A 25,674-nucleotide genomic window follows, 5' to 3' on the forward strand; every position below is an offset into this window, starting at 1 on the left:
ATTGGAAAAGACCCTGATGCTGAGAAAGATTGAGGGCAGGAGGAGAAGGGGACGACAGAGGATGGGATGGTTGGATGGCGTCACCGATGCGATGGACATGGGTTTGAGTGAACTCCGGGAGTTGGTGATGGCATGCTGCGATTCATGGGGTCGCAAAGAGTCGGACACGACTGAGTGACTGAACTGAACTGAACATCTTTAAAGGCCCTATCTCCAAATACAGTCAGATTCTGAGGGACTAGGGATTGGGACTTCAACATATGAACATGGAGGGGGCACAATTTAGCTCACACACCCAACAGTCATGACAACACTAGCATCTTTATTTTTCATTATTTATTTGTGGCTGTGCTGCATGGCATGCAAGACCTTAGTTCCGTGACCCGGGGTGGGACCTGTGCTCCTTGAACTGGAAGCAAGGACTGCCACTGGACTGCCAGGGAAGTCCCAATGCTAGCATCCTTAACCTGGAAAGGGGGAGAAGAAAGTGGGAGAGAAAATGTACCTAGCAGAAGGATGAGCTAACACTTATACCCTAGTACAAAGAATTCAGAGCATATTAACCACAGCCCATGAACAAGGAATTATATGACTATTTAATTGGTCGAGCATGAGGATAGGAGGGAGAGCTCTAAAATTGCTGATTTCTAACTTTTAGGTTTTTTTTCCCCCTGGAGAAGGAAATGCCAACCCACTCCAGTATTCTTGCCTGGAAAATCCTACGGACAGAGGAGCCTGGTGGGCTACAGTCCATGGGCTTGCAAGGAGTTGGACACAACTGAGTAACTGAGTACACAACTCTAGTTTCATGGGCCACCTGGGTAAAAGAAAGGCTAAATCACTGGTGACATTAAAATCTTCCAGTACTGGGTGGGGTGGGGGAGGGATGGAGTGGGAGTTTGGGATTAGCAGATGCAAACTATTATATAAATAATGAAAAACTACAAGGTCCTACTGTGCAACACAGGGAACTATATTCAATATCCTGTGATATACCATAATGGAAGAGAATCTTAAAAAAGAATGTGTGTATGTATAACTGAATTAGTCTGCTGTACAGCTGAAATTAAGACAACACTGTAAATCAACTAGACTTCAATTTTTTAAAATCTTCTAATACTCTCAGTCTTCTTCATCTATTTATATACAGCATAGAAGATTGCTTCCACACTTGGTGAGTCAAAGAAGCTGATGGCACAGTTTGATAAGCATCAGTCTTAACCAACTGCAGATAAGATAAATCACAAGTGCTCAGCCACTCAGATGTGTCCAACTCTTTGGAACCCCGTGGACTGTAACCCAGGGATCAAACCCACGTCTCTTGCATCTCCTGCGTTGGCAGGTGGATTCTTTACCATTGTGCCACCTGGGAAGCCCAAGATAAATCATAGAGAAGGACAGAACTCTTCCTTGGGAGTTATATGTGAGCCAAGTGCTTTTTACATCATGATAATGTGCTAAGAGCATAATTTGTATTATCACCAAATAGCTTAATTAGTCCTCCTGTTAACAGTCCTACACTGTCTCCCTGTAACTTGCTTTCTGGGAAATCCTTAGTCCAGTGGAAAAACCCATTGGAACACAAACCTGATTTCCTTCCATAGACCCAGAAAAAGCTACATATCTTAGAGTAAGGAAGGGGGAAAAGAACAACGGGAAGAGGAAGAAACATAGAGAATGTCCAGGACAAGGGCTAGACGTAAATTCAGCACCTATCACAGGGCTTACTCACCACTGGGGAGAGAGCAAATGGGGAGAGGATGACTTTCTAGCTCCCTGGGTCAGCCTGTCACCATGTAGCTTCATTATCCAACTTGATAAATGGTGAGTTCTTCCCACCATGAGGCCTAGAGAGTTAAGAGCTATCAAACAGAGACAGAGACTCACCGTGTACACATTTCAAATAGGTTTTGTTCAGTTGGTCCAGACATAATGGATGCCTTGTCCAGTGCTCAGTATTACCTTGACCCTGAATCCTAAACAATCCGCAAACCCAGCTTATCATGAAGCAGGGGTGGAAAGGTCTCAGGCTGTTCCAGAAGGAAAATTCTGTGCTTGTGGAGTCCCTCTGGTGAGTCCTCAGTAAAGCACAGAAGAATCTTTGGGCTGAGTCAGTCATTAGCTTTATGGTTCATCTAGGAAAACTTGTTTTGTGACTACCTACACCTGCTGGGTTTGATGGTGCTTAATGGGATCTGGTACATATCATGGGAAGTGTTTTAGAATTATTTGTAAATTACTGTTTATTTAACTGGTGAACTTTACTGTCAGAAAGATCATATTTAATAAAAAATATGCAATTAAAAATTAATTGATATTGATTAAGGTCCACTGATTAGTCAATATTACTGTATCAATATAAATTTCCTAATTTTAGACTCTGGTTGTATGACACTAATATTTGGGAAAGCTGAATGAAGGTATATAGGAGCTCTTTGACTATTTTCTTGTAGAATTTTTTATAAGCTGAAATTATTTCAACATAAAAAGTTAAACAGAATATTTTAAAACCTATAGAAAGATAATTCACAGGACTTGACAATTTATTCCAAACTTGTGTTTAGGGGCTGGACCCAGGAAAAGAACAACCCTTCAGCATCTCTCCTTTGCTGCCAAGATGATAAAATGCACTGTAGGTCAGATATAGAGGTCTTTGATACAGTAAACTCCTAAATAAATATTAATAGTAATAATTATAGTCTCATGTGGAGATGCTTCTCTATAAATAAAGGAACGTCATTATATTAAATACCCTACCAAATATTCTCCAAGTAGCTTACAAGAAGCTTAGAAACTGCTGTCCGAGAAAAAGAAAACAGGGAGTCATTGAAAAATTTTGAGCAAAGCAGGCAAAGGACAACACCAACAGTTCAGGAAGATTCAACAGGCCTTTAGTGCACAGGATGAAGTGGAAAGAGACCACACTCAGCAAACCCCACTAGGAGTTATTCTAACAATTTAGGAGTGACCGGTCCTCACTGAATGGGCCTGGAAGGAAGAAGCCCAGAGGACAGGCATTTTGAAGCACTCATCAGTCTGGGCCGGGATTAGACTGGAGGTGGGGGCAGAAAGAGAGAAATGAGTCAGTGGTTACTTGAAGATGTCTCATCAAGATGACTGGCGCAGTGCTGGTGTCACTGAGAGGCTGATGGAAAATGGAAGGAAAGATCACACACAGAGCTTGGGGCGCAAACTTCAGTGGCTCCAGAGGCCAGGCAGGTGCAAAGTGGGGATGGCAGGCCATGGTGGGCTTTCAAACTGGACAACTGATGTCTCTAAACAGGGTGGTGGTCCATGGGGGTTGATAGAGCTTGGCATCAGCAGTTCTTGCTATGTGGGAATGCACTTTCGATGTTACCAGATCTTCAATTTCTGCAGGGGATGCCAGAAATCCAGATCTCATATGTGAAAAATATTAACTCTTTAATGTTGGCGATCAACTTTTTAAAACATGGCATGTGCTAAACCAAACACATCTGTGGGCCAGATTTGGCAGGCAGGCTATCTATCAATTGTAAGCTCTGACAAAGAGAGAAGGTCAAGGGTCAAAGTTCATAAACTGTCTTGGTGATACATAGGAAGATAAGAGACTGTAACGGGATCCAGTAACTAAAATACTATACCTAAACTTTTTCCAGCCTTCTGAGCTGTATGAATGTCCCTACCCTTCATGTCTATATATGGATTTGAATTTACACAGGAAATCTAATCTAATCCTCAGATGGTTAAATAATAAGAATTTAAGTGCTTACTGTGTGCTGAGTACACAGAGGTCAAAGAATTTCAAATTAAATAGAGAAGAAAACACATGCCCTCCTGAAACTGTGAGACAAATTATGAAATAACCTGGGAGACTGCTTTCTCCATATTAGGTTAGAATATCTGAGTCACCTTAAATCCTAGACTGCCCCCCAAAATCACTTCCATTTAGCAACCTTTGCAATAACGCCTGTGTGTGTGTGTGTGTGTGTGTTATGCCTGAATCTCTAACCAGAAATCTGATTTCCTCAGCAGTGGTTGCAAAGCGACAGCCTGCCTCCATGCCTCCCTCCGCTTGGGAGGGACTTAGCTGGGTTGGGGGTACCTGGGCGCCGGCAGAGGAGGCTGGGAGTGGCAGGCGGAAAACCGCTTTCCGTCAGGTTTCTCCGCTGGAATCCCTGTCTTTGTTTCTGTCATTACTCTTTAAGTGTTTATGTAGGAGGAGACAGGCACCGAAATAGAAAGTGTCAAAGAGATGATGACAATGAAGATAAAAACAAGGCAGGACATTTTTTTTCAGTCCCACCTAGCCCCATCCAACCAGAAAGCCAGCGCGCCTCCTCTGGCGTCTTCAAAGAGCCGTCGGTGGGGCAGGAAGCGGGCGGTTCGGGCTGCGGGTGCTCCTAGGAGCGCGGCGATTTCCTCCGAGCCGCCCAGTTGTCTCCAGAGCCGCCGAGCAGCTCTCCTAAGAGCGCGTTCTCTCCCCCACCCGGTCCTCCTCAACCCACCCACCTACTTCCTCCGGCTCCATACACACACCAGAGCGGAGCTGCCAAAAATTTCCACCCTCCGCCCCCCTCCCTAGCTAACTTCCTTCCAGCATTTCCTGAGCTGGATGATCCTAGGATTTGTAAGACAGGAAAAAAGGAAGGCGTGAGGGCGGGCGAGAGAGACAGGATGCTGGGTTTTCGTCCTACCCAAGCCGTCTGAAGACTGGACAGCGCGCGCCGGGCGGAGGACCCACGGCAGCCCCCCCGGGCGGTCTCCGCGCCCCTCGCCGCCGCCGGCTGCCCTGCGCTCTCGGCCACTCCCCGGGCTTCGAGAAGGCGGACTCCGGAGAGCTCGCCCTCCCTCCGAAGGCGAGGAAAACACCCGAAGAAGACACCGCGGGAGGCCGTGAAAGTCCCGGGGACTCCAAGTGAGGAAGTGGCACTCCCAGCGCGCCGGCCCGCCGCCGCTGCCAGCTCCGCACGGCCTGCGGCACCGCGGCCCTGGAGGAGCGCGCCGTGGAGTTCAGGCTCCGCGCCCGCGCCGGGCTCCGCGCCCCGCGGGCTCCATGCGCGCTGCCCCGGGGCCCAGGCTCTTCCCCACGCCCATGCGGCCCCCCAGCGCCGCGCCGCAGCCACTGATCTAACCTCCCCCCGGAGACCATCGTAGGCGCGGTGCCAAGCAGAGAGGGGAGGGCGAGACGGAGGGGCAACCTCTTTGGGACTAACTCATGAAGAACAAGGGTGCCAAGCAGAAGCTGAAACGAAAGGGAGCCGCCAGCGCCTTCGGCTGTGACCTGACGGAGTATCTGGAGAGCTCAGGACAGGATGGTAAAGTGCCTTCTCCCCCTTCCCCCAACCCCCCACCGCTTCTTTTTGTTTCGGAGCGAGAGAGGGAGACTCTCGCAGGGCGTGTTGCATTCATTTCACAAGTTAATGTATTCCAGGCCTGTGCACTCGTGGTACTTTTTTTAAACAAAAAACATATATGATTCTTAAGGTGCATAACGCTGCCACCCCGACGTACAGAGGTTATGTCACTCCTTCCGTTTGTGTCCCACGAGCCGTTAATGGGCGGTGCTGCCGCACATCTGACCGGCAACTCTGGGGGGTGCGGGTGAGGGCGTGAGAGGTCCTGCTCCCCAAACTTGGGTGTCGGAGGGGAAGGATGAGGGCTGGACCTGAGGGATGCTGTTCGGTGGGTTTCTCTGGGCACATAATTATGACCGCCTTAGGTGTCCCTCCAGGGCTCTCCAATTTCGTCCTCTCACATCTTTTTTTATTAATGTGCTGGAAGGCAGGGGGTGCGGTGGATCCTGGCTGGGGGAGTGGTTGCACAAACATTTTCTGAATTTCTGAACTGATGCCAAATATATAGTACATCTCTCCCTCCCCCTTCCCAACCCTTCAGACCCTTTACCTCCTCTGGGCTCTCAGAGGAGCATTTGGTGTGTCAGACAAGAAGAGTGTTGTGAAAAGGTCAGAGGGCCTTGATTTTAAAATAGTTTAGGGCATGTAAGAGAATAGGAGAGCCTCTCTGTTTTTAAGGTCAGATTGGAGAAAAAGGAATCCTCCAGAGTAGAGACAATTTAAATATTTGTTGGGGGGAGGGTGAAAGAAAACAATCTAGAACAGAGTAATGGCATTTGAGGTTAGAAGTTTTTAATCATAGGAAAGTTGGGGAAATTGAGCATTAAATGACTCCTTTTGTAAGGTTGACTGGCCCTGCATTTATCCATGACAAAAAGGCCTTGTCTTCAGAAACTTAAGTGAGAGAAGAAAAAAATCCACTATATGGGCCTTGTGTTTATACATAGATAGATACAACAAAGGGGGGAAACTGAAGGGCTAGCTGGGCGGAATAATTCTGCCTCCAGGAAAGTAATCTCAAAAACTATTTGATTAACTCATATCAAATGTGCATCTCAAAAACAGAGCAGTGCTTTTGTTTCTATTTCTTTTTTTTAAAAAGCCTCAGCACCACCTAGTAATTTGCAGTGGTGTGATATTCCTGTGGTATTCTTGAGTTCAGAGGCTGCCGTGTCTTTTGAACAAATGAATGGCTTAGTATTTTACAGCTTGAGGGACCACAGCTTTCAAAACTGCCTCTTTTAAAACTGGGACACAACGGAGTCAATTCATTTAATCCCATCCAGCAATCTAGAGAGGTAGATTTGAAATAACATCCTTGAACTGATTTTTTTTTTTTTTTGAGAACTCCAAGTATGCATCTTAACCACTACCATCAGGCGTTCAGAATGAAATGTTTTCCTCCACCTGTTTTCAGCAGGGGGACTTCAGGGTCTTGTCCGGGTTCACTTATGAATGTTCCCACCAAGTGGATGTTAAACTCTGGGCCCTCTCTCCAAAGCTGAGAGGTACATGGAGGTGCTTCTTGGCCCTTCCCTGTTCTGACCATGTCACAGATCCTAGGATAAGCAAAGAATCCCAGGGTTCCGTGAAGACACCTCAAAGGCAGCCTTAAACAGTTCCTCTTTCACTTGATTTATGTTTTGAGTTTTCATATATGTTTTGTGTGGGGGGGAGAAAAAGAGAGGGGGATACTGCTTAAAGAAAAAAAATGTTAAAACCAGTACCCAGTGCATCCTGCCCTGGGGAGAAGGGGGGAAGCCCAGAGAGGTAAACTGACCTGCCTAAGGTCATACAGTCAGTCATGAAGGGTGCAGAGGTCTCTGGCCCACTTGGCTCCTTTCCCCTCCTTGGCTTCCTTGTCTAGGCCAACATTCTCCTCTAATGATTTTTTTTCCCCCTAAATTGAAAGCAGACAGTCCTGCCCCAGAATCAGCAAGCTTTCAAGGCTGACATACCTGAATAAAGTTCAGCTTTGAAAGAGAAGGAAACTGACCCACTTAATGACCCACCATTATTGTGCAACGTAGGAATTAGGCTTGCCTAATAAGCGCTTATGTAAAATGAGAATAATTAGGATTTCTTCTCTCTCATATCTAGAACTAGTTAGGCAGTTGTGTCATTTTCTTTAGAGGGTAGCATCAATAAATAGCGTTGAGGCTAATTGTTTTCTCTAAAACAATGTGTCCTCCTCATGACTGTTCTGAAACATGCATTGGTCGGCCTCCAGGGAGGAAAAACTGACTTAGGCAGTGTTCCTTTGCCCATGACCTTGGAAGTTCAGCCCAGAATACTGAGGGTGACAGGTAACTAGGATCTAGAAGGCTGTCACGAAATTAACATTGTGCATGCTAAGTCACTTCAGTTGTATCAGACTCTAGGCGAACCAGTGGTCAGCCCGCCAGGCTCCTCTGTCCATGGGATTCGTCAGGTAAGAATACTGGAGTGGGTTGCCATTCTCTCCTCCAGAGGTTCTCCCCAACCCAGGGATCGAACCCCAGTCTCCTCTGTCTCTTGCACTGGTAGGTGGGTTCTTTAGCACTAGCGCCACCTGGGAGCCCCAAGACTAACATCACAGTTCCTCAAACTTTGGAGGTCAAGGATGGAATGAGACAGAAAAAATGGATTCAGGTCTGGGTGCACAGGGCAGAAGGGAAGAACAGAGATGTCAGGGATCCAAGAAAACCCCTGTGTCGTTGGGGGGAGGGAGGGAAATCTCTGAGCTAGGGTACAAGACAAAGGTGGTTGGTGACAGTTAAATGTTCTCAGGTCACCTGAACATGGGGAATTTACACCCCTGGACTGAGCAGAGAGGAAAAATGTCATTCACGTTTGCAATTTGCAGTAGCTGAGTCCTGCTGCATTCAGTTAAACAAATCTGATGGGGCAAGATGTTTAGGTGACAAATAGGTGTTCATCTTTGAGCAGATGTTGCTTGGGGCCAGTTTCGTCTTTAATCTTTAGGAGGCTGATGAAACACAGAAACCTTTTCTTAGGAAACACTCACAGAGACACACACAGATAATGTCCTGTGTACAGTTTCTGTGGGCATCCACACAGATGCCAGGTTCAGATCCTGCTGTTGACTGTCCCCAGCTGCAGACAGAGCTGATGCAAATGGCCAACTTCCCCCTTTTGCTTCTACGGCCACTTTTCTCCAGCCTGGTGAGAACACCCAAGAATGGGGTGAAGTTGCTCCTGGGCAACCTGGCCAGCTTTTCTCTCACTTGCCCTCCAGCACAGTGGCTGCTGCCCCAACCCCCAGCTCTCCCCTGGGAACCAGATAATTTTCTCTTCCTGTCTGGAATAGAGGGAGATGATCATCCCTTCCTCACTGCTGATGCTGAAAACAGTCGTTTTCTTTTTCTTCTTTTTGATCACTGACTAAGAAGACCCTTGCTTGCAGCTATGTCATGAAAACCACAGCATCGTATCGCCTGCAGTTGAGAGGCTGTGGGCTAAGCCCTGTGAGACCAGCACGCATCCAAGAGCATTTCCTACCTCTCCCCTCTGGGCCGAGTGCCTTGGGTCTTCTCACAGTGCCTGGAAACATTGGGGCAAGGAGTCAAGGGACCAGTTAGAGAGCATTACAGGAAAGCTGTCTTCTGCCTCTATTCTGGTTCCACTCTCAGAGCTGAGGGCTTCCTCACTCTCCCCAACAGTCTCTGCCATCTGACTCACTTCTGGGTAACCACTGTCGGGGTGGTGGTTTGCCGTGATGGCAGCACAACAGAACCATGTGGGGAGCATTAAGAAAAGTTGATGTCTGGGCCTCCTCTCAGAACAATTAAATCAGAATCTCTCGGTGCATGGGTATGTTTTAAAAGCTTCCTAGATGATTCTTCTGCAGGAAAAGTTGAGAACCACTGCTTATAGTGCAGGGATTTACAGATCATTTAGTCTCTGGATAATCAGCCTTGACTATTCAGAAGGTGCCCTCTGAGTGTTTGATAAGAACATTGTTCATGAAGATTTTTTCAAGTTCTTATCATGTTGAAAAAGAATATGTACTGATTTAATGGATGTAAGTTTGAACAAACTCCAGGAGATAGTGAAAGACAGGGAAGCCTGGTGTGCTGCAGTCCATGGGGTTGCAAAGAGATGGACACAACCTAGTGACTAAACAACAACAATGTGTATGTGTGTATTTGATTTGAGGAATTCTAGAAGGTTCATAATGAATAAATAAACACCCATTACCAAATAAAATTTTCAAGCTTGATGAGAGTAAGATGGCCCTAGTACCTCAAAGAACAAGGATAAGGCAATGAGAACTTTGAGGTGTAGTTATTCTAAGTGTACTTCTTAGGCTAAGTCATTCTCTTACTTTGTTCATTCACTTATTTAACAAACAGCTATAAGGTGCTGTAGGGGTATGGTGGAAGAGAAAGAAACAGACACCCCAGACTCAAGAAATTTACAGTCTAAGGGATGTGAACAAACTTTCAGAAACCAATGGCTTTGAAGTTAGTTGTTATAACTGAAGGAGAAAATGCAAAAGCTCTTATCTTTGATTAAACAGACAAGAAACCCAAACATAAACAGGACAAAGTCTGAGCAAGGAAGGTGAATGTTTTTCTGTTCAATAGAAGATTTACCACTGAATGGAGAACCAGGGCAAGGGTATTCCATTGGCTTAGTGGTTTTCTTCCCAGCGTCTTGCCTGGCACATCATTATCACACCTTCCCTAGCTGACTGTCCATCCTTTGGGTCTTAGCTGCTTCTGGAAACCTTCCTTGATCCTCCCAAGTCAGGTGCCCCCTGCTGGGGGCTTCCATTAGGAGTTCTGGAAGCGTGCTGTCTGGAGCAGAATCCAGACTTTGCCTGTTCCCAGCTGAGTGACTGTGGAGCAGGCTACTTACCCGCTCTGGCTCGCCCTTTCCTCGTTTGTGAAATGGGGATAAGGGGACTGATGTGAAGAGAAATGAGTTACTACAAGCAAAGCACTTAGAAGAGGGCATGCATAAGGTAAGCTCTAAATGTAGCTTCCCTGGTGGCTCAGTGGTGGAGAATCTGCCTGTCAATGCAGGAGACTCAGGTTCGATCCCTGGGTCGGGATGATACCATGGAGAAGGAAATGGCAATCCACCCCGGTATTCTTGCCTGGGAAATCCCATGGACGAAGGAGCCTGGCAGACTGCAGTCCATGACGTGACTGAGCAACTAAACAACAACAACAACAACAAATGTAGCTATTGTCATCGTAACATTGTGAGTGTGCCCTAAAATAACCACATACTATCTATGCCATGACCGAATGAATGCATAAGGGCTCCCATGAAACAAATAAATGATGTGGTCTGGTAAAGAATCTGCCTGCAATGCAGGAGACCCTGCTTCAATTCCTGGGTCCGGAAGATCTGCTGGAAAAGGGATAGGCTACCCACTCCGGTATTCTGGCCTAGAGAATAGTTCATGGGGTCGCAGAGTCAGACACGACTGAGCGACTTTCACTTCACTTTCACATGGGTTAGTTAATTACCAGGAGGGACAGGAAGCAGATTGGTTGCTCCACTAAGCGGAGAGTTCACAGAGGGATTTCCCAGAGCCCCAGTGGTGGGGGAGCAAAACGTCAACCTGAAACTATAGGGCCCTGAGAAAGATCTGAGAAAGATAGCCTGTCACTCCCAGACCTGCAGGGGACTGAAAGAGAAGTCCAGTCCTGGAGGTGGAGCTTGTGGAGACAGAACAGCCACCTCCTGGGCTTGCGTTTGGAGAGGTATCCCCAAATCTGGGCTCTCACAGTGAAACAGGAAGAACTAAAAGAGGAGAATTAAGGCTTTTAAACCTGAAGCAAACTAACTGACAGCGTGAAGCCAAACTGTAAGTAACTGTGTATGGTCTGATGTGGCAAACAACCCACCCAGAGGATGGAAACAGCCATTCCACCTACGTACATCCCTCCCTCCTGCCCACTCTCTAGACCTCTGCCAAGAGCCCCTTGACCATAGGCATAGCCTTGCCCTTCCTCCACCCCATTACCCCCACTGGCAGCTGCCTAGATGCCTTCTAACCTCAGGAGACCCAGGCCTTTAGACAGTTAAGGAAACCCTTGGTCCTGTTGCCCCAGACCTGCCCTGGAGCCCAGTGGCCCATCTGCTGGGGCAGAGGGAAACAGGTTGAAACTAGAAATACATTTTCCCATAGATGATGCTGTGGGTGGTGGATTATCTCCCCAGTGCCATTAGAGCTATGGTTTTTGATGCATTCTTTTTCTTTCCCCCCTTAGTCCATTAGGCATCTGTGGGCTGTCCTGGAAACTTTCTTCTGTGGGAGTGGGGCCTGGGGAAAAACACATAAATTCCAGAAGCTGAGCGACCAAGGCAGTTCTGAATCACTTGTTGAGGACCAGTTGTCCCCAGGAGTCACCTCACTGCAGAAAGTTCCTGGGATTTTGTGGCAGAGGGTGCAAGAGGAAGACAGGGGTTAGAGGCCCAGCTTTCCATCTGGGGATGAGAGGTGACACTCAGCTCCTTTTCATTAGATATTGCAGCTAAAAATGTCTGGAACAAAGTACCCATAGACCCTCAGGTTGGGACTCATTGGTGCTTCCTCCAGAACAACCCATCCTCAGGTTGGGACTCCCTGGGGCTTCCTCCAGAGCAGGCTGCTCAGGGTGAGTGGTACCTCCCTACCCCATCCCTGGTCTCAGGACTCCACTTCCCTCTGTGTGGTTCCTTCACACCAGTCTTGAGGCCCAGGAACATGGCTATGCTTGCTCTTTTGGTTTTCTGTTTTGTTTTGTTTTTGCTTATTGCTTGTCCTGTATTGAAGCCAAGGTGGCATTTTCTTTCCAACTCATCATCACACTTCCAGTTAATTTTCTTTTTACTTGCGGGTGCATGTCCCACCTGATCTTCTGTTTCTTTTTTATGCTCCTACAGTTGTCACGTGTCAGTTTAATGAGTTTTGGTGTTTCTCCCTCAAAGGACCATCCTTGAGTCCTAATTAAGGTGGGGCCACAGCCTGATAGAACTTAGGCCGTCTAAATCGCATCCCCACCTTGTCCCTCTAATCTGCACTGGCCCCCCCCACCGCCCCCGATGCAATTTTAGGTCAGGCTTAAAATAAAGGATCCCTGAGGAAACATGCTGATTTCAATTCAGAAGAGAATAGATACTGGTGCTAGATTTTTAAGAGCAACTTTTTGATAGAGAAAGATGAGAATGTTAGGCTTCTAAAAGGAGGAAGAGGAAGGAGAGAAGAAACCCGGAAATGAAAGCTGAGCCCCAAATCACAGCTACTTGTTATTTTTATTAGTAGAATTACAATCTGCATTGTTTGTTTACTATGTGCCAGTCACTTGATACATACAAAGTAATATTTTCAAAATCTGTACGAATTGGGACATTTTCCCCCTTTTAATAGCGGAGAAAATTGAGAGGTTAAATCACTTGCCAAGATTATTGAGATAACAAAAGCAGAATTTAAATCAAGATCTGTCTGACTCCCAAAGCCACGCATGGTCTTAGGCACAAACACAATTTCCCAAAATAGCATATTTCATAATTTGACATTTATGTCATAGTTTTGTCCGAAAAAAAAAAACAAAAAGTTCGAAAAGTGGCCTTTTCTCGCTTGCATTGTTCTTCCCCCAGCCTAGGTCTGCAATAGTAATAATAACAGCTAACGTTTGCACAGCACTTCACCCCTACCTGCTTGCTTTCAAGTCCAGCCAGGCCCCACCTTTTCCTCCCAGGCCCCTCCCTGACCACTGCAGCCACAGTCCTCCTTCCTTCTTGGAACAGCCCTTGCCTGAGACTCAGAGGCACCCAATTTAGTCCTCATTCTCCTTGTTACCCTGTTTTCTCACGGGCTTTGTGTTTACAAGGCCGTGAGCTCTGCTAAAGGTGGGGGCATCGGGCAGCTCATGCAGACTGAGGAGCTCGCTGGCCTCCCCGAGGCCAGCACACCACTGATGTTTGGTTTCCTCCTCAGGAAGCCAGAGGGAGAGCCCTCCTAGGAAGCTCAGGACCTGGGCCGTGGCTGCCGTGCTGCTGGAATATAAGGAATCCAAGACTGTCCAAGGTTCCTCACAAGGGTGCAGAGCTCCTCGCAGATAGAAACAGACCCAGGCTTTGCACAGGGTGCCCCGGAAACATCACCTTTCCCTAATGCCTTGCCAGTCACTCATTGATATGAACCACCTTCTTGGTGGGGTCTCAGAACCAACTGAGTTTGTGGGATCGAGTCTCAGGCACTCTTTGTTCTAGTTCAAGCGTGGCTGATGCACATCAGGCTTTGGGGCCATGCCCATGACTTGATGCTGGCCAGTATGATGCCCATGACCAGTATGCCTCTGGGGGCCCCCTCACCACTACCCCCAGAGGGAGGGGGGGAGGTCACCCTCCCCAAAAGCAGCTTATACCAGCTCTTGCTTTATAGACAGCGGAAAACTGTTCGACATATAAAGCAGCAGGCTGGAAAACTACAAATCTGTAGCTTCAAGAACTGAGCTAATTTGTGTAGTTATGCATATTTCTTTCCCTAGCTCTTTTCATGTTTTTATTCAGAAGCCATCTTATATGGGGCTTTCAATTCAGTGCAACAAATATTTAATGGGACTCTAATATGCTAGACGCTCTGGGGTTCACAAAAATGCTCTCAAGTTGCTCTCAGCCTAATGGGTTGTGTAAGACAGGGAAATTACAGAGGATGTAAAGAACAGACTTTTTGGACTCAATGGGATATGATTGGAGAGAATAGCATTAAAACATGTATATTATGACATGTAAAATAGATGACCAGTCCAAGTTTGATGCATGAAGCAAGGCACCCAAAGCAGGTACTCTGGGACAACCCAGAGGGATAGGGTGGGGAGGGAGGTGGGAGCGGGGTTCAGGATGGGGGGACACGTGTATACCTGTGGCTGATTCATGTTGATGTATTGTAATTATCACAATATTGTAAAGTAATTATCCTCCAATTAAAATAAATTTAAAAAATTTTTACCAAAAAAAAAAAAAGTACTGAAAATGAAATGAGGGCTTTACAGAAGGTGCAAGAGGAGATGTTAACATGCAAGGCAGCTGAGTGAAAGAAAACTATGAGTGGGTTGTTTGTAAGGGGAAAAAAAATCAATAAAACAATAAACATCATCTGACCGGTGAGGAATGACGGAGATGTGGGGAGATAGAGCAGTTGGTTTCTGCAGACAGGAAGCCACATGGCTTTGCCTGATTTTTGTAATTGGTCACACCCTCCTGAGCCCTGGGGGAGAAGATGGTGAAACTGTGGGAAAGGTAGTTGAGAGTGACTTCTAAAGGCCAGGCTTGTAAGGGGAGATCCTGGCTGGGGGGTCAAGCTACCTTCAGGGGCAGCGAGTGATCTACCGTCAGGAGAAGACGCTATGGCTGATCACAAGCGTGGCAGCTGGTTTGGCTGTGTCTGTGCCCTGCTCAAGAGCAGGGGAATGGAAAATTCTGTTTAAAGGGAAAACATAATGTTAACTGACCACTCTAATTATGCTTCCTGCCTAATCAAACAGTATGGCATAAATGTGCAACCTCAGTCTCTCCCCACTGTGTGCCAAAGTTCTTGTTTTGCTCTCCATTTTATCTTTTTATTTTTTGGCTGAGCCATGCAGCTAGTGGGATCTAGGTTCCCCAACCAGACTGAACCCTGGCCATGGCAGTGAAAGCTCGGAATCCTAACCATTCAGCCACCAGGGAACTCACCTTCCCCCATTTTATATATGAACACCAACTCTGAGAAGTGAAGCAACTTGCCTAACATCACCAAGCTAGGAATTGGGAGAACCAGAACTCAAATCACGTCTGTCTGACATTCAATTCCCTTTCCACGGCTTTGTCTCCTCTGGACCCAAACCGCTGCAGTTATGCTGGCAGGAAATCTGTCTGATATGCAGAGTTCATTTACCCATGCACTGTCAAGGTGATAAGTTCAGTAGGATTTAGTTCGACTTTACTAAAACTGCTGGCATCCCCAGTTTTTCAAAGTCAAACATGTAGGTTCCAAACGGCAGGATTCTAAAGAGAGAGCATGCCCTGTTACCATAAGTAGCCCCTTCCACCACTGCTTTCCCATCTGTTTCCTGCATGCTGAGTATTATTGGGAAACAATGATGTCAACTCTTCCATATAAATCTACACCTCCCTGCTCGCCCCTCCCCTACAATGCATATTTTTGTTCCTCTTTCTGGCTTTTGTCTTACTGTTCTGTTCTTTAAGACTCACGCATTTTGGCGTCGATTGTTGGCTTTCTTTTTAATAAGTTTTAGCTATTTAAGCTGCACTGTGGCCTTCAAAGTGCACATGCTTTCTTGGGTCCATATTTGGGAAAGCCTTTGTTTGGCTAACAGCTAGAGTATGGGCCTGTTGTTAGTGAAGAGAAGCCATTTTGCTTTCTGGAAAAGCAAACGCTGGGTGCAGGGCTCTGAATCTGGCTCAGAGCTGAGGACACAGACCCCACTCAGGGGCTCTTGGGAGCTGCATTTAGCTGTTGGACCCTGGGCACTGAGCCTGCAGCTGAACATACCCACTGAGTAATCTGTATTCCCTCACCCAAACCTGACTGTCAAACAAGATGTGGTTTCTTCAGTTCCCCCATTTTTTTTTTTTTTTTTTACTGCTCCTAAAGTCAACTTTGTTTCAGAAAGGAATGGGGGAGCTGTTCTGGAGGCAGGTGGGAGGGAAGAGTGTGAGTTGTGAATTCTGGGTTAAAGAGTTCTGGACCGCTCTTTTTAAGGCTCTGGCAATGAGTCTCAAACTCTACCTGGCATTAAGTTTGACTAAAATTGTAGTGTTTACTTTTAAAGTTTAATTTCATTTAAAATTTAATTAAAATTTTAATCAAAAAGTTTAAAAATATTGGTCAAATTTTATACTGCACTATTAGGACACTATAAAGAGTATTAGAGATACTCCTTTAATTCCCTTCTGAGCTCCTTGAAACAAAATAGACCTGTAGCAAAAGTTTCAGATGGGCATTTGCGTAGGTGCTGCAGTACCTGGGTCTAGGGAGAACATGCAATTCCTCGGAATGAGTTCTGCAGAGACAGGGCTGCCAGCTGTAAGTGTGCCTGCAGGTTGGTGTTCTGAGCTCAGCCCTTCAGGAACTCTGCTCTTGGAGGTCTGAGACGGGACCTAGGAATCCACATTTTTGACGATGAGCTCCAGGTGATTGTTTTATCTTTGGCCTACTGATCTCACTCTGACTAGCTTGTCAAAAGAAGCAGCTAAGTGAAACCACATGATTTTTATTTTTTTCTTGTTACACTTTTTATATTGCCCCAAATGTCAACAGTGAATATGTATTTTTTACCACTTAAATTGAGAGGAAAAAACTTTTAAAACTATGATGGGAATGGGGTGTCTTGATTCATTGAATTTTTCATGAAGCCATTTTGTTCTACTCCTTATTTAAAAGAAGAATCCATAAAGTCTCAGTTTGGTTTCCTGCCTTGATAGCTACAGGCTCATGAAATCAGTTAACCTCTCTGAGAAGCAAAGCATGTAGCAAAGTGGTTAGTGTGTGGCTTTTATGCTGATAGTCTGCCTTGGTTCAAATCTCAGCTCTACCCCATACTAGTTTTGTGATTATGGATAGGTTACCAAACCTCTCTGTGCCTCAAGTTTTCTCATCTATAAAATGGTGTTGTGAGAATAAAAGTGCGTATCACACAGGGTCATTGCGAGGATTAAGTAGGCTAGTGTACTGCCTGGAATTTAGTTAACCTTCCGTGAGCATTAACTACAGTTTATTTCCTTGGTGATTAGAAATCTTAACCTGTTTCAGCCTCATTACTCAGAACGTGGTTCCTGAGTAATGCTATAGACATTCAAGTTGAGAAGGAACTGAGAACAAATATTCCAAGGCCCCCATCTACCCCTAGGGGCTGCTTCTTCTTTTTTAAAAATTCTATTATATACACATATGGAGAGGAAATGGCAGCCCACTCAAGTATTCTTGCCTGGGAAATCCCATGCACAGAGGAGCCTGGCGGGCTGTAGTCCATGGAGTGCAAAGAGTCCGACATAACTTAGTGACCAAATAGCAACAAACAGATATATGGATAATTATTTATTTTCTTTTGTTGAATGCATAAAAATGCTAGGTTTTAGATTCTTATTGGTTGATAAATATTTTTGGATGGGAATGTGGTAAAATTTCTAAATTGAACATTTCTTTAGTAATCAGAAAAAGAAAACAATTTAAAAACAAAACTGGAAAGAAATAAAATGAGGGTTATGGGTTATGGCAAAAGGCTGTAATCATAGTGACAGCCCTCCGACCTTCTACTTTTCATCTGTATTTCAGGAGACTTATAAATCTGGCAAGTGAGTCTGTTTGTGTCATTGATGGAACAGGGTAAGGAGGGGTTTTAGCCGGCCTGTATGACATTTCACATATGTCTGTTTCTTTGCTTCACAGTTGCATTTTGACAGTTGTCTGATGAAGTGTATCTGGCTCAATTTTAGGCTGTATGAACAGCATCTTAGGCTGTAGAGTGTGTATGGATTGAGGGACCCACACTGCACTCTTAACATGTTGGATCCACCAGGGAGTCTGTGTTCATTTCTCAGTGCTCCATCTGAAGATGGAAACTGATACACAGACGTGTATTGAGGAACGTGATCAGGATGGTAAAGTTTAGATGTTTATTACCGCTCATGTCCAACAGGGCTTCCCTGGTGGCTCAGAGAGTAAAGAATCGGCCTGCACTGCACGAGACCCAGGTTCGATCCCTGGATTGGGAAGATCCCCTGGAGAAGAGAATGGCTACCCACTCCAGTATTCTCACCTGGAGAATTCCATGGACAGAGGAGCCTAGCGGGCTACAGTTCATGGGGTCGAAAAGAGTCAGACACCACTGAGCGACTAACACTTTCATGTCCAACAACTTGTCATAGTTTCCTAAATTGTCTCCATCTTTGAGTAGAAAGAAAATGAGCTCCTCGAAAACTGACCATTCTCTGTTTAGCTGTGTGTTAGATGTTTGCAGGGCTGGTTCCTTTCTGGAGGCTCTCAGGAAGACTCTGTTTCCGTAACTTCTCCAGCATGAGAGGCTGTCTTCAGCCTTTAGCTTATGACCCCTCATCACATTACCTTTGTTCCCTCTGCCCCATCCTCACCTGGCCTTCTGTCTGATCTCCTGCCTCTCTCTTCTAAAGGCCTTGTTACTACGTCAGATAAACCAAAATAATGTTATCTCAAGATCTTCAGTTTGATCTCGTCTATAAAAACCCCTGTAGCCATATGAGGCAACATTTACAGATTACAGGAATGAGGACTTGAACTTCTTGGAGGAACCATTACTCAACCTACCAGGATCTTTTTTCCCCACAACATATGGTCGGCTCCACAGATGTTAATAATGTGAATGAAGGGAATAGGGTAATGATTGCGAGAAGGAGGAAGAGATGAACATCAGCATTTTCTCAGCATCCACCACGCACCAGGCAGAGGGTCAGCTGGGACACAGGGATGAACAGGCATTGTCTGTCCCTGTGGGGCTCACAATCCCGATGCAGGAGGCAGACACATCCTCTACCGAGTCTCACACAAACCACCAGAGGAAGTGGATGTCATTAATTCTGACTCACAGAAGCTAGATCTTCTAAGATGAGAGGAATCTAAGTAGTCTCTGCCTGTCCCAGACAGGAGGAACAACATAAGCAAAGGTGTCGAGGTGTGAAAGAGTGGCAGGATCAACATTCTGGAAAGAAGAACAAAGAGAACAAGGTGAAGCCTGAGCCACCTGCCTGCCTGGATGAGGTTTATAGGAACGAATGGCTTATTCAATGATAAGTTTAAATCTTCCAGGGAAAGAAAAGAGTGATAAGGGAAAAAACAAATGATAGGCAAATGTGCCAGTGTGTAAATTCCAGAATGAGAAAGGAAAACGAATCTCAAGCCTCATTTAAAGTGTGTGTACTTTTTGCTGTTTCTGTTGTTGCTGCTGAGAAAAAAATTGGGCCCCAGACTAGGAATAAACTTCCTCCAGGTGGAGGAAAAGTGAAGTGCACCAAACAGTTGTAACTCAGGCTTTCACAGTTTATATCATCTATTTATTTTCCATCTTGGGAAATTTCACTTCTCTCTTGTCTTGTGGATGATAACCAGAGTGATGTCTAACATTTCAAATCCAAGTTTTATTTGACATGAAAGTTTTTGTAACATTTGTTCCCACCTGCCTCCGGGTCACATTTCTACTGGAGCCCATCTCTTCCTTCCTCCAGCTTTCTCTTCATCTTTTCTTCCTCCAGTGTAAGAAATCACAGAGCAGACAGCAGATCCCTCATTCTTAGCAATTCTGCTCCCAGGTGGCGTCTTGAGCTTGGTCCCTTCCTGGCTAGGTGCCCTCACTCAGAGCGGTGTCTTCTCCCACCCGCCTGGGTCCGCCAATCGGAGACCTCAGCGTCCCTTGGAGGTGGGCGTCCCTGTCCCGTGCCCGCCTTGCCCTTGCCAGATTCCCGAACTCCAAGAACTAAAAATATACTTCAGTCTTTGCTTCCCCTGCTGGCTGGCGCTCAAACTCATCTTGTCTCTTGTGACTGAAAAGGAGAGTCCTAGAAGGGGGTAAGACTGGTGCGTGGTCAGCCGCTGCCTGAGAGGCTCCTCCCAGACTTGTGTTCACCGCGGACTGAGGGCATCGCCATTCCTTCCCTGGGCTAACTCCTCTAGCCGTGCTCCGCCACACCCCGGCTCCTGAGTGGAATGGCAGGAGTCACGAAAAAAAAACAAATGCAGGACGCGATTTTCATGAGGAAATAAGTGCCTCACACAGGTGCGAGCTATCCTTTTCTCCTAAAATTAGAAAAATAATTGTTTAAAAAAATGATGCAGAGATTTATGAAGTACAGAGCCCCTTCCTACATTGTTGCAGTTCCATTCATCAGTTCACAGTCTGGGCGAGGTTTCTGTAGACCAGTTCTGTCTGGAGAACTTTCTCACTGAGGCAAGTATGCTCGGTCCACATTATCCAATATGGCAGCCCCTGGCCCCATCTGGCTGTTAGCACTTGAATGTGGCTAGTGCTACCAAGGAACTGAACTTTAGCCACATGTGGCTCACACTACTGTATCAAACAGCACAGAGACCTTTCTTTGTGTACATACTAAAAAATACACACAATGGATGATTCTCTTTGGTTATTTTCCCACAAAGTTGCAACATATATATGTCCTGAAAATATGCTGTTTTAAATAACAGTAGATCTTGGAGAACTATCCATTTTTGTAATTATAGTTCGATCTCACTCTTTTAAATCACTGCATGGGATTCTGTGGAATGGATGGTTTTTAAAGTTGTTTTTTTTGGCTGTGCTGGGTCTTCCTTGCTGCACAAGCTTTTCCGTAGTTGCAGCGAACAGGGGCTACTCTCTAGTTGCAGTGTGCCGGCTTCTCATTGTGGGGGCTTCTCTTGTGGAGCCCAGGCTCTAGGGCATGCAGGCTCAGTAGTTGCGGTTCCTGGGCTCTAGAGCACAGGATCAATAGCTGTGGCACACAGGCTTAGTTGCTTCATGGTTTGTAGGATCTTCCCAGACCAGGGATCAAACCCATGTCTCCTCCATGTCAGGCAGATTCTTTACCACTGAGCTCCCAGGGAAGCCCTAAAGTTAATTTTTAAAAAAATCAGGTATCACATTTCTGTGGTTCAAAATGTGAAAGTATATAAAGTGAAAGTGAAAGTCACTCAGTCGTGTCTGACTCTTTGTGACCTCATCGACTATACAGTCCATGGAATTCTCCAGGCCAGAATACTGGAGTGGATAGCTTTTCCCTTCTCCAGAGGATCTTCCCAACCCAGGGATTGAACTCAGGTCCCCCACATTGCAGGCAGATTCTTTACCAGCTGAGCCACAAGGGCAGCCCAAAGTATATAAAGGACATAACAAACAAAATCTTCCTCCTATTCTTGTCCTCATCCTTTCTGCTTCTCACATGGGAAGCAACTAGTGTTAATTTTCTTGGAAATCTTTCATAGATATTCTGTGCATATACAAGCAAATATACATACTTTTTTATAAAATACCATGATTAATTTTTCTAATTTATTTTTTATTGTAGTTCATTTACAGTCTTGTTAGTTACATATATATATACATTCTTTCAAAATATTCTTGTTTATTGTAGGATATTGAATATAGTTATTTGTGCTATTCAGTAGAACCTTGTTTTCCATTCTGTATATAAAAGCTTACATCTGCTAACCACAGCCCCCATGTCCATCTCTCTCCCAACCCTCTCTCTCTTGGCAACCACTAGTCTGCTCTCTATGTCTGTGATTCTGTTCCTGTTTTATAGATAGGTTTGTTTGTGTCATATTTTATGTTCCATATATAAATGACATCATTAAAATATCGTAATTTATTTGACCATTTCTTTACATAGAAATCTCCCTCTTTTTACAAGTTCCTATAAGGCTAAGGAACTTAGCCTTACTGTCTAAATACTGATGGATTGATTTAGTATTTATTGAATATGTTGTATGGGCTATGCGTCATTTTCATTGACCATTTCTATTATCAATAACTTATTGAATATTAATACTGCTTCCCTTTGCTTATAATGAAGGTAGAATTTCCTAGCTCAGTTATTTCTGATTACACTTTAAACTTGTTTTCCTGTCTTCCTGAGGGATGTTGGTTGGTCAGCCCATATTCTGTCGCTTGGGAGTCCAGGCCCTAGGTTATGGCTGAGGCTGGGAGTAGGGACAGTGAGAAGCTGTTTGCTGGCGTATTCATGGTGTCTTGATCAGCACACTGAGCGTGCTCTGTTCATCAAGCCAGCCTGGCCCAGGCCACAGAGACCCAGGAAGAGCAGCAAAAGCAGGTGAAAGGGAGGTAGCGCCTAAACAGAAGCATCCTAAAGTTGACCATCTACAGTTGTGCAGAAACTAAGGCCAGAGGATATCTTAAAGTAGGATTGAAATTAGTTATGACTGTAGATTCTTACAGTGGGCAAAAAGAGAATGTCTTGATGAAAGCTTGTCATCAGTGTCACTCACTAAACCTTGCAGTGACTTCCCAGTGCCCTCCAGACAAACATCAACTCCATAAATACCAGCAGGGTTTTCCAGCCCATCACCTCAGACACCTGTGTCCTCTGAGTCCTCAATGGACACCACCTCCCGACCTGAGTAGGTCCCCGGGCCACACTGTACTTCTCGTGGTTCTTCCCTCAGGTGTTTGTGCATGCTCCACCCTATGTGTAGCTCCTCTTTTTAGCTCCACTTCAGTGTTGCCAGCTCCAGCCCATCCTCTGGGTCTCTTCTCAGTTGTCTCATCCTCCAGGATGCCTCCCTCATCCCTCTGAGGAGGGGTCAGGTGCCCCCCAACACTGTTCTTATCACACTGAGTGTACCACTCTCACCCCTGCTGTATCCTCGCCTCATTCTAGACTCTGGCTGACCTTGGATCAACTCTGTGAGGCCGGGAACCGTGTCTCCTCGTTCATTGTTTTACCACCAACCGCCAGCACAGTGCTTATCAATGTGTGTTGAATGAGTGGATGGATCCAGGGAAAGGCAACGTGTCTTGGATGTGTGTGGTGGTGGGGTGAGGATGGAGGGTGTGTTCTACCTGGGTATTTTGCACGTGTGTACATCCGTCATATGTCTGTGGATCAAAGTGGAGACTGTGGAGGTGGAAGAGGAGCAGCTTGAGCTCTGGTGGAGTTTAGAATCAAGTCTTCATTTGACAAATGATGTCCTCTGGTTTTGGGCAAGTCATTACACTCACCGAATCTCAGTTTCCTCATCTAAAAGACAGGACTGAGAATCTGATGAGATAATATATGCAAAGGGCTTTTAAAATGGAAAACAAATACTGTAATTATCCTGCAGTTTAGACAGTGGTGCTCAAAAAGGGCTGAATGACCCCAAAGGCTGTATTTACTGCTACACAGTGAATCTGATGCCGCCTCGTAGACCTCACCCACAGCCATATTGGAGGGAAAAATCAGAAGAGCTGTTTCCCATACGTGACCCTCCCCCACGGCCTGTGCCTCCCGCAGCCCTGCCAGCTTCAGCCACCCACTCCCAGCAGAGGTACTTCGCGACCTTCCCGTATGTCGTGCAGGTGCACCCTGGGGCTCCAATGGCGCCCTGGTCACTCAGCATCAGGATCAGCCTGGACCAAGGCAAACACAGAGATGAGTGAACCAGACGCTAACACGTCATGTTTGAGCTGAAAGCATCTTAGGAAATCGCTATGCAAACCTCTCATTTAACTCATAGAGAACCTGGGACCCTGGGGACTACGGTCATTTGCCCCAAAAGATGCAGCTGGCCCAGTGTGGTTTTCTGGCTGCTTATTGGTGTTGGCCACAAATCACGGGTCGGTGTGTTTCTCAGAACCATCCAGCGTCAGGGATCTGAGATGGGAGAAGAGGCGCAGATGGTGATGCCCTTAGGAGAGAAGGAGGATTCATAGGACCACCTCACAGCTTAAGGAAAATACCTCTTATTGTATAGCTGGTTACAAGAATGACACATAATTACTGTCATAGAATGGTGTCAATATTTAAGTTTAAAAGTTTACAAAACAGCATATGAAATATATGTAATTCCATTTTGGTAACTACGTATGTAAGAAAAATTATGAAGGAATATGCTCAAAACATTAACGATGGCTTTCTCTAGATGAATTCTTTTTCTTCGGCATACTTTGCTGGTTTGCTGTGTTGTCTGAGGTTTTGTTTGTTTTCTAATGATAAACACATACAATGTCTATACTTTGATAAAACAATAAGGTATTTTCATTTTTGTAAGAGCATACGTATTATCTAAATTATTTCAGCTTTCTTTACTCTGATTTTGTGTTTGATGATCAGACATCTTTTGTCATCTGTAGCTTGCTTTCCTGTGCAATGCCCTCATCTATACAGAGCCTAGACCTAATTCTGAATTCCTATGAAAAATGGTGAAATTGCCCTTTGACGTTACAAAGTCATCCCCTCAGAGCTTGGTTTCAGAAAACAGATCACTCTCGGATGGACTAGCCGAATTCAGGTTCTGATTCTGCCAAGCAGACAAAGAGCCCCACCTATGATGACTCCACAGAGGCCCATGCACACACCCTTTGAGGCCCTTCCCACACATCAGCTGGACCCAGTCCTTATAGCCGCTGCTTGGGCTTCAGGGTAAAGCAGTCTTGGGAACCTTTGGCAGTGAATCCCTGAATCTCCATCATGGGGTGAGAGCTTCAGTTTGAGGTTGTACAAAAGTATGGCTGGCTGCTCTGGCCACAGGCTGACACTCCTAAGAGACTTTTATGATACCAAAAGAGTGTGAGATAAATTGGGGGGAGGGGTTTGTAAAAGTGAAGTTCGAGCTACCAGAAGGACAGAGAACTTGCCGAGATTGCAGGGGACTGGGGATTGGGGATTAACTAACCCCTAGATGGCCCCTTACAGAGTGATTGCACCAAATCATCTCTTATCCCTCACAGCCCTGAGAGTAAGATGAAGCAGGTCATTATTACACCTGCTTTCTCCAAGGACACAAAACTAGTCACCCCAAATCTGTGGCCTTTACTTACTGCTCACTAGGATGTAAGATTTATGTGCATCAAGTTCATGTTTAAAGCTATAGCTTGGGTATCAGAAGATCTAGGTATTTGTAGAATTACAAGTCCTTGTGGGATCCCCTTCATCTTGCTGAATGTTAGCTTCCTCATCTGTAATTTGGGAATAATAATACCTGTTCAACTTGTCCCCAAGAGCTTGGGTTAGGGGCTCTTCCAGAAATAGTTGCCTGGAGGACCATATTTTAATCCTAAGAGATTGACCTTGCCTGCTTATTTCAAAGGATATTTAAGTACAAATAATTTTAAATCCGTGCTGTGCTTTTCACATAGCAGGGGCTACTGGAGGGAGGGAGGACCCCCTCCCACCAACACTGCTTAAGCCAGAACACTCTGCTTTCTTCATTGCCCTTTTTTCCTATGCTTCAGGGTGAAATTTATCTAAAGAAAGCACTTCATGCTTTAAAAAAGAAAGTCTGAAAACCACTACTACTTAAATCTTCAAATCACCAAACTTTGTCTCATGGTCAGCCACCCAGCCAACTATTTATCTCCCATGCCCGCTCCTGACCTCACTAATATCTCCTCTCTGAGGTCTGCTGCCCTGGGTTTGCTCTGGAGCCCTTCCTGTGGGCAGTCCAGGTGTTGTGTTGTGTCTTGTTTGGAGACAAGACGTTTCACAGAGCCTGCAGAATACATATGCAAAGCCAGTTCTGAGAGGGGGTCAACTCTGATATGTAATGTGCTGTTTTATGTTTTATATTTTCAATGGAAACAGTAAAGAAATGAGGCGGAGCTGAAGGGCTGGCCTTATTGACACTTCTCTAAATTTCTATGAGTAATCCTCA

General features: G+C 45.5%; 1 protein-coding gene across 1 annotated transcript in view; it reads left to right on the plus strand.

Moving 5' to 3' along the window:
* The first annotated feature begins 5,171 nt into the window (after window positions 1-5,171).
* ARHGAP31 (Rho GTPase activating protein 31) overlaps window positions 5,172-25,674 on the plus strand; it is a 121,573-nt gene continuing 101,070 nt past the window's right edge. The window contains exon 1 of the mRNA XM_068971776.1: window positions 5,172-5,297. Coding sequence (XP_068827877.1) covers window positions 5,198-5,297 — 100 coding nt within the window. The 5' untranslated portion in view covers window positions 5,172-5,197. The remainder of the gene's footprint in view (window positions 5,298-25,674) is intronic.

Source organism: Capricornis sumatraensis, chromosome 1 (genome assembly GCF_032405125.1).
Source record: "Capricornis sumatraensis isolate serow.1 chromosome 1, serow.2, whole genome shotgun sequence".
Classification (NCBI taxonomy): domain Eukaryota; kingdom Metazoa; phylum Chordata; class Mammalia; order Artiodactyla; family Bovidae; genus Capricornis; species Capricornis sumatraensis.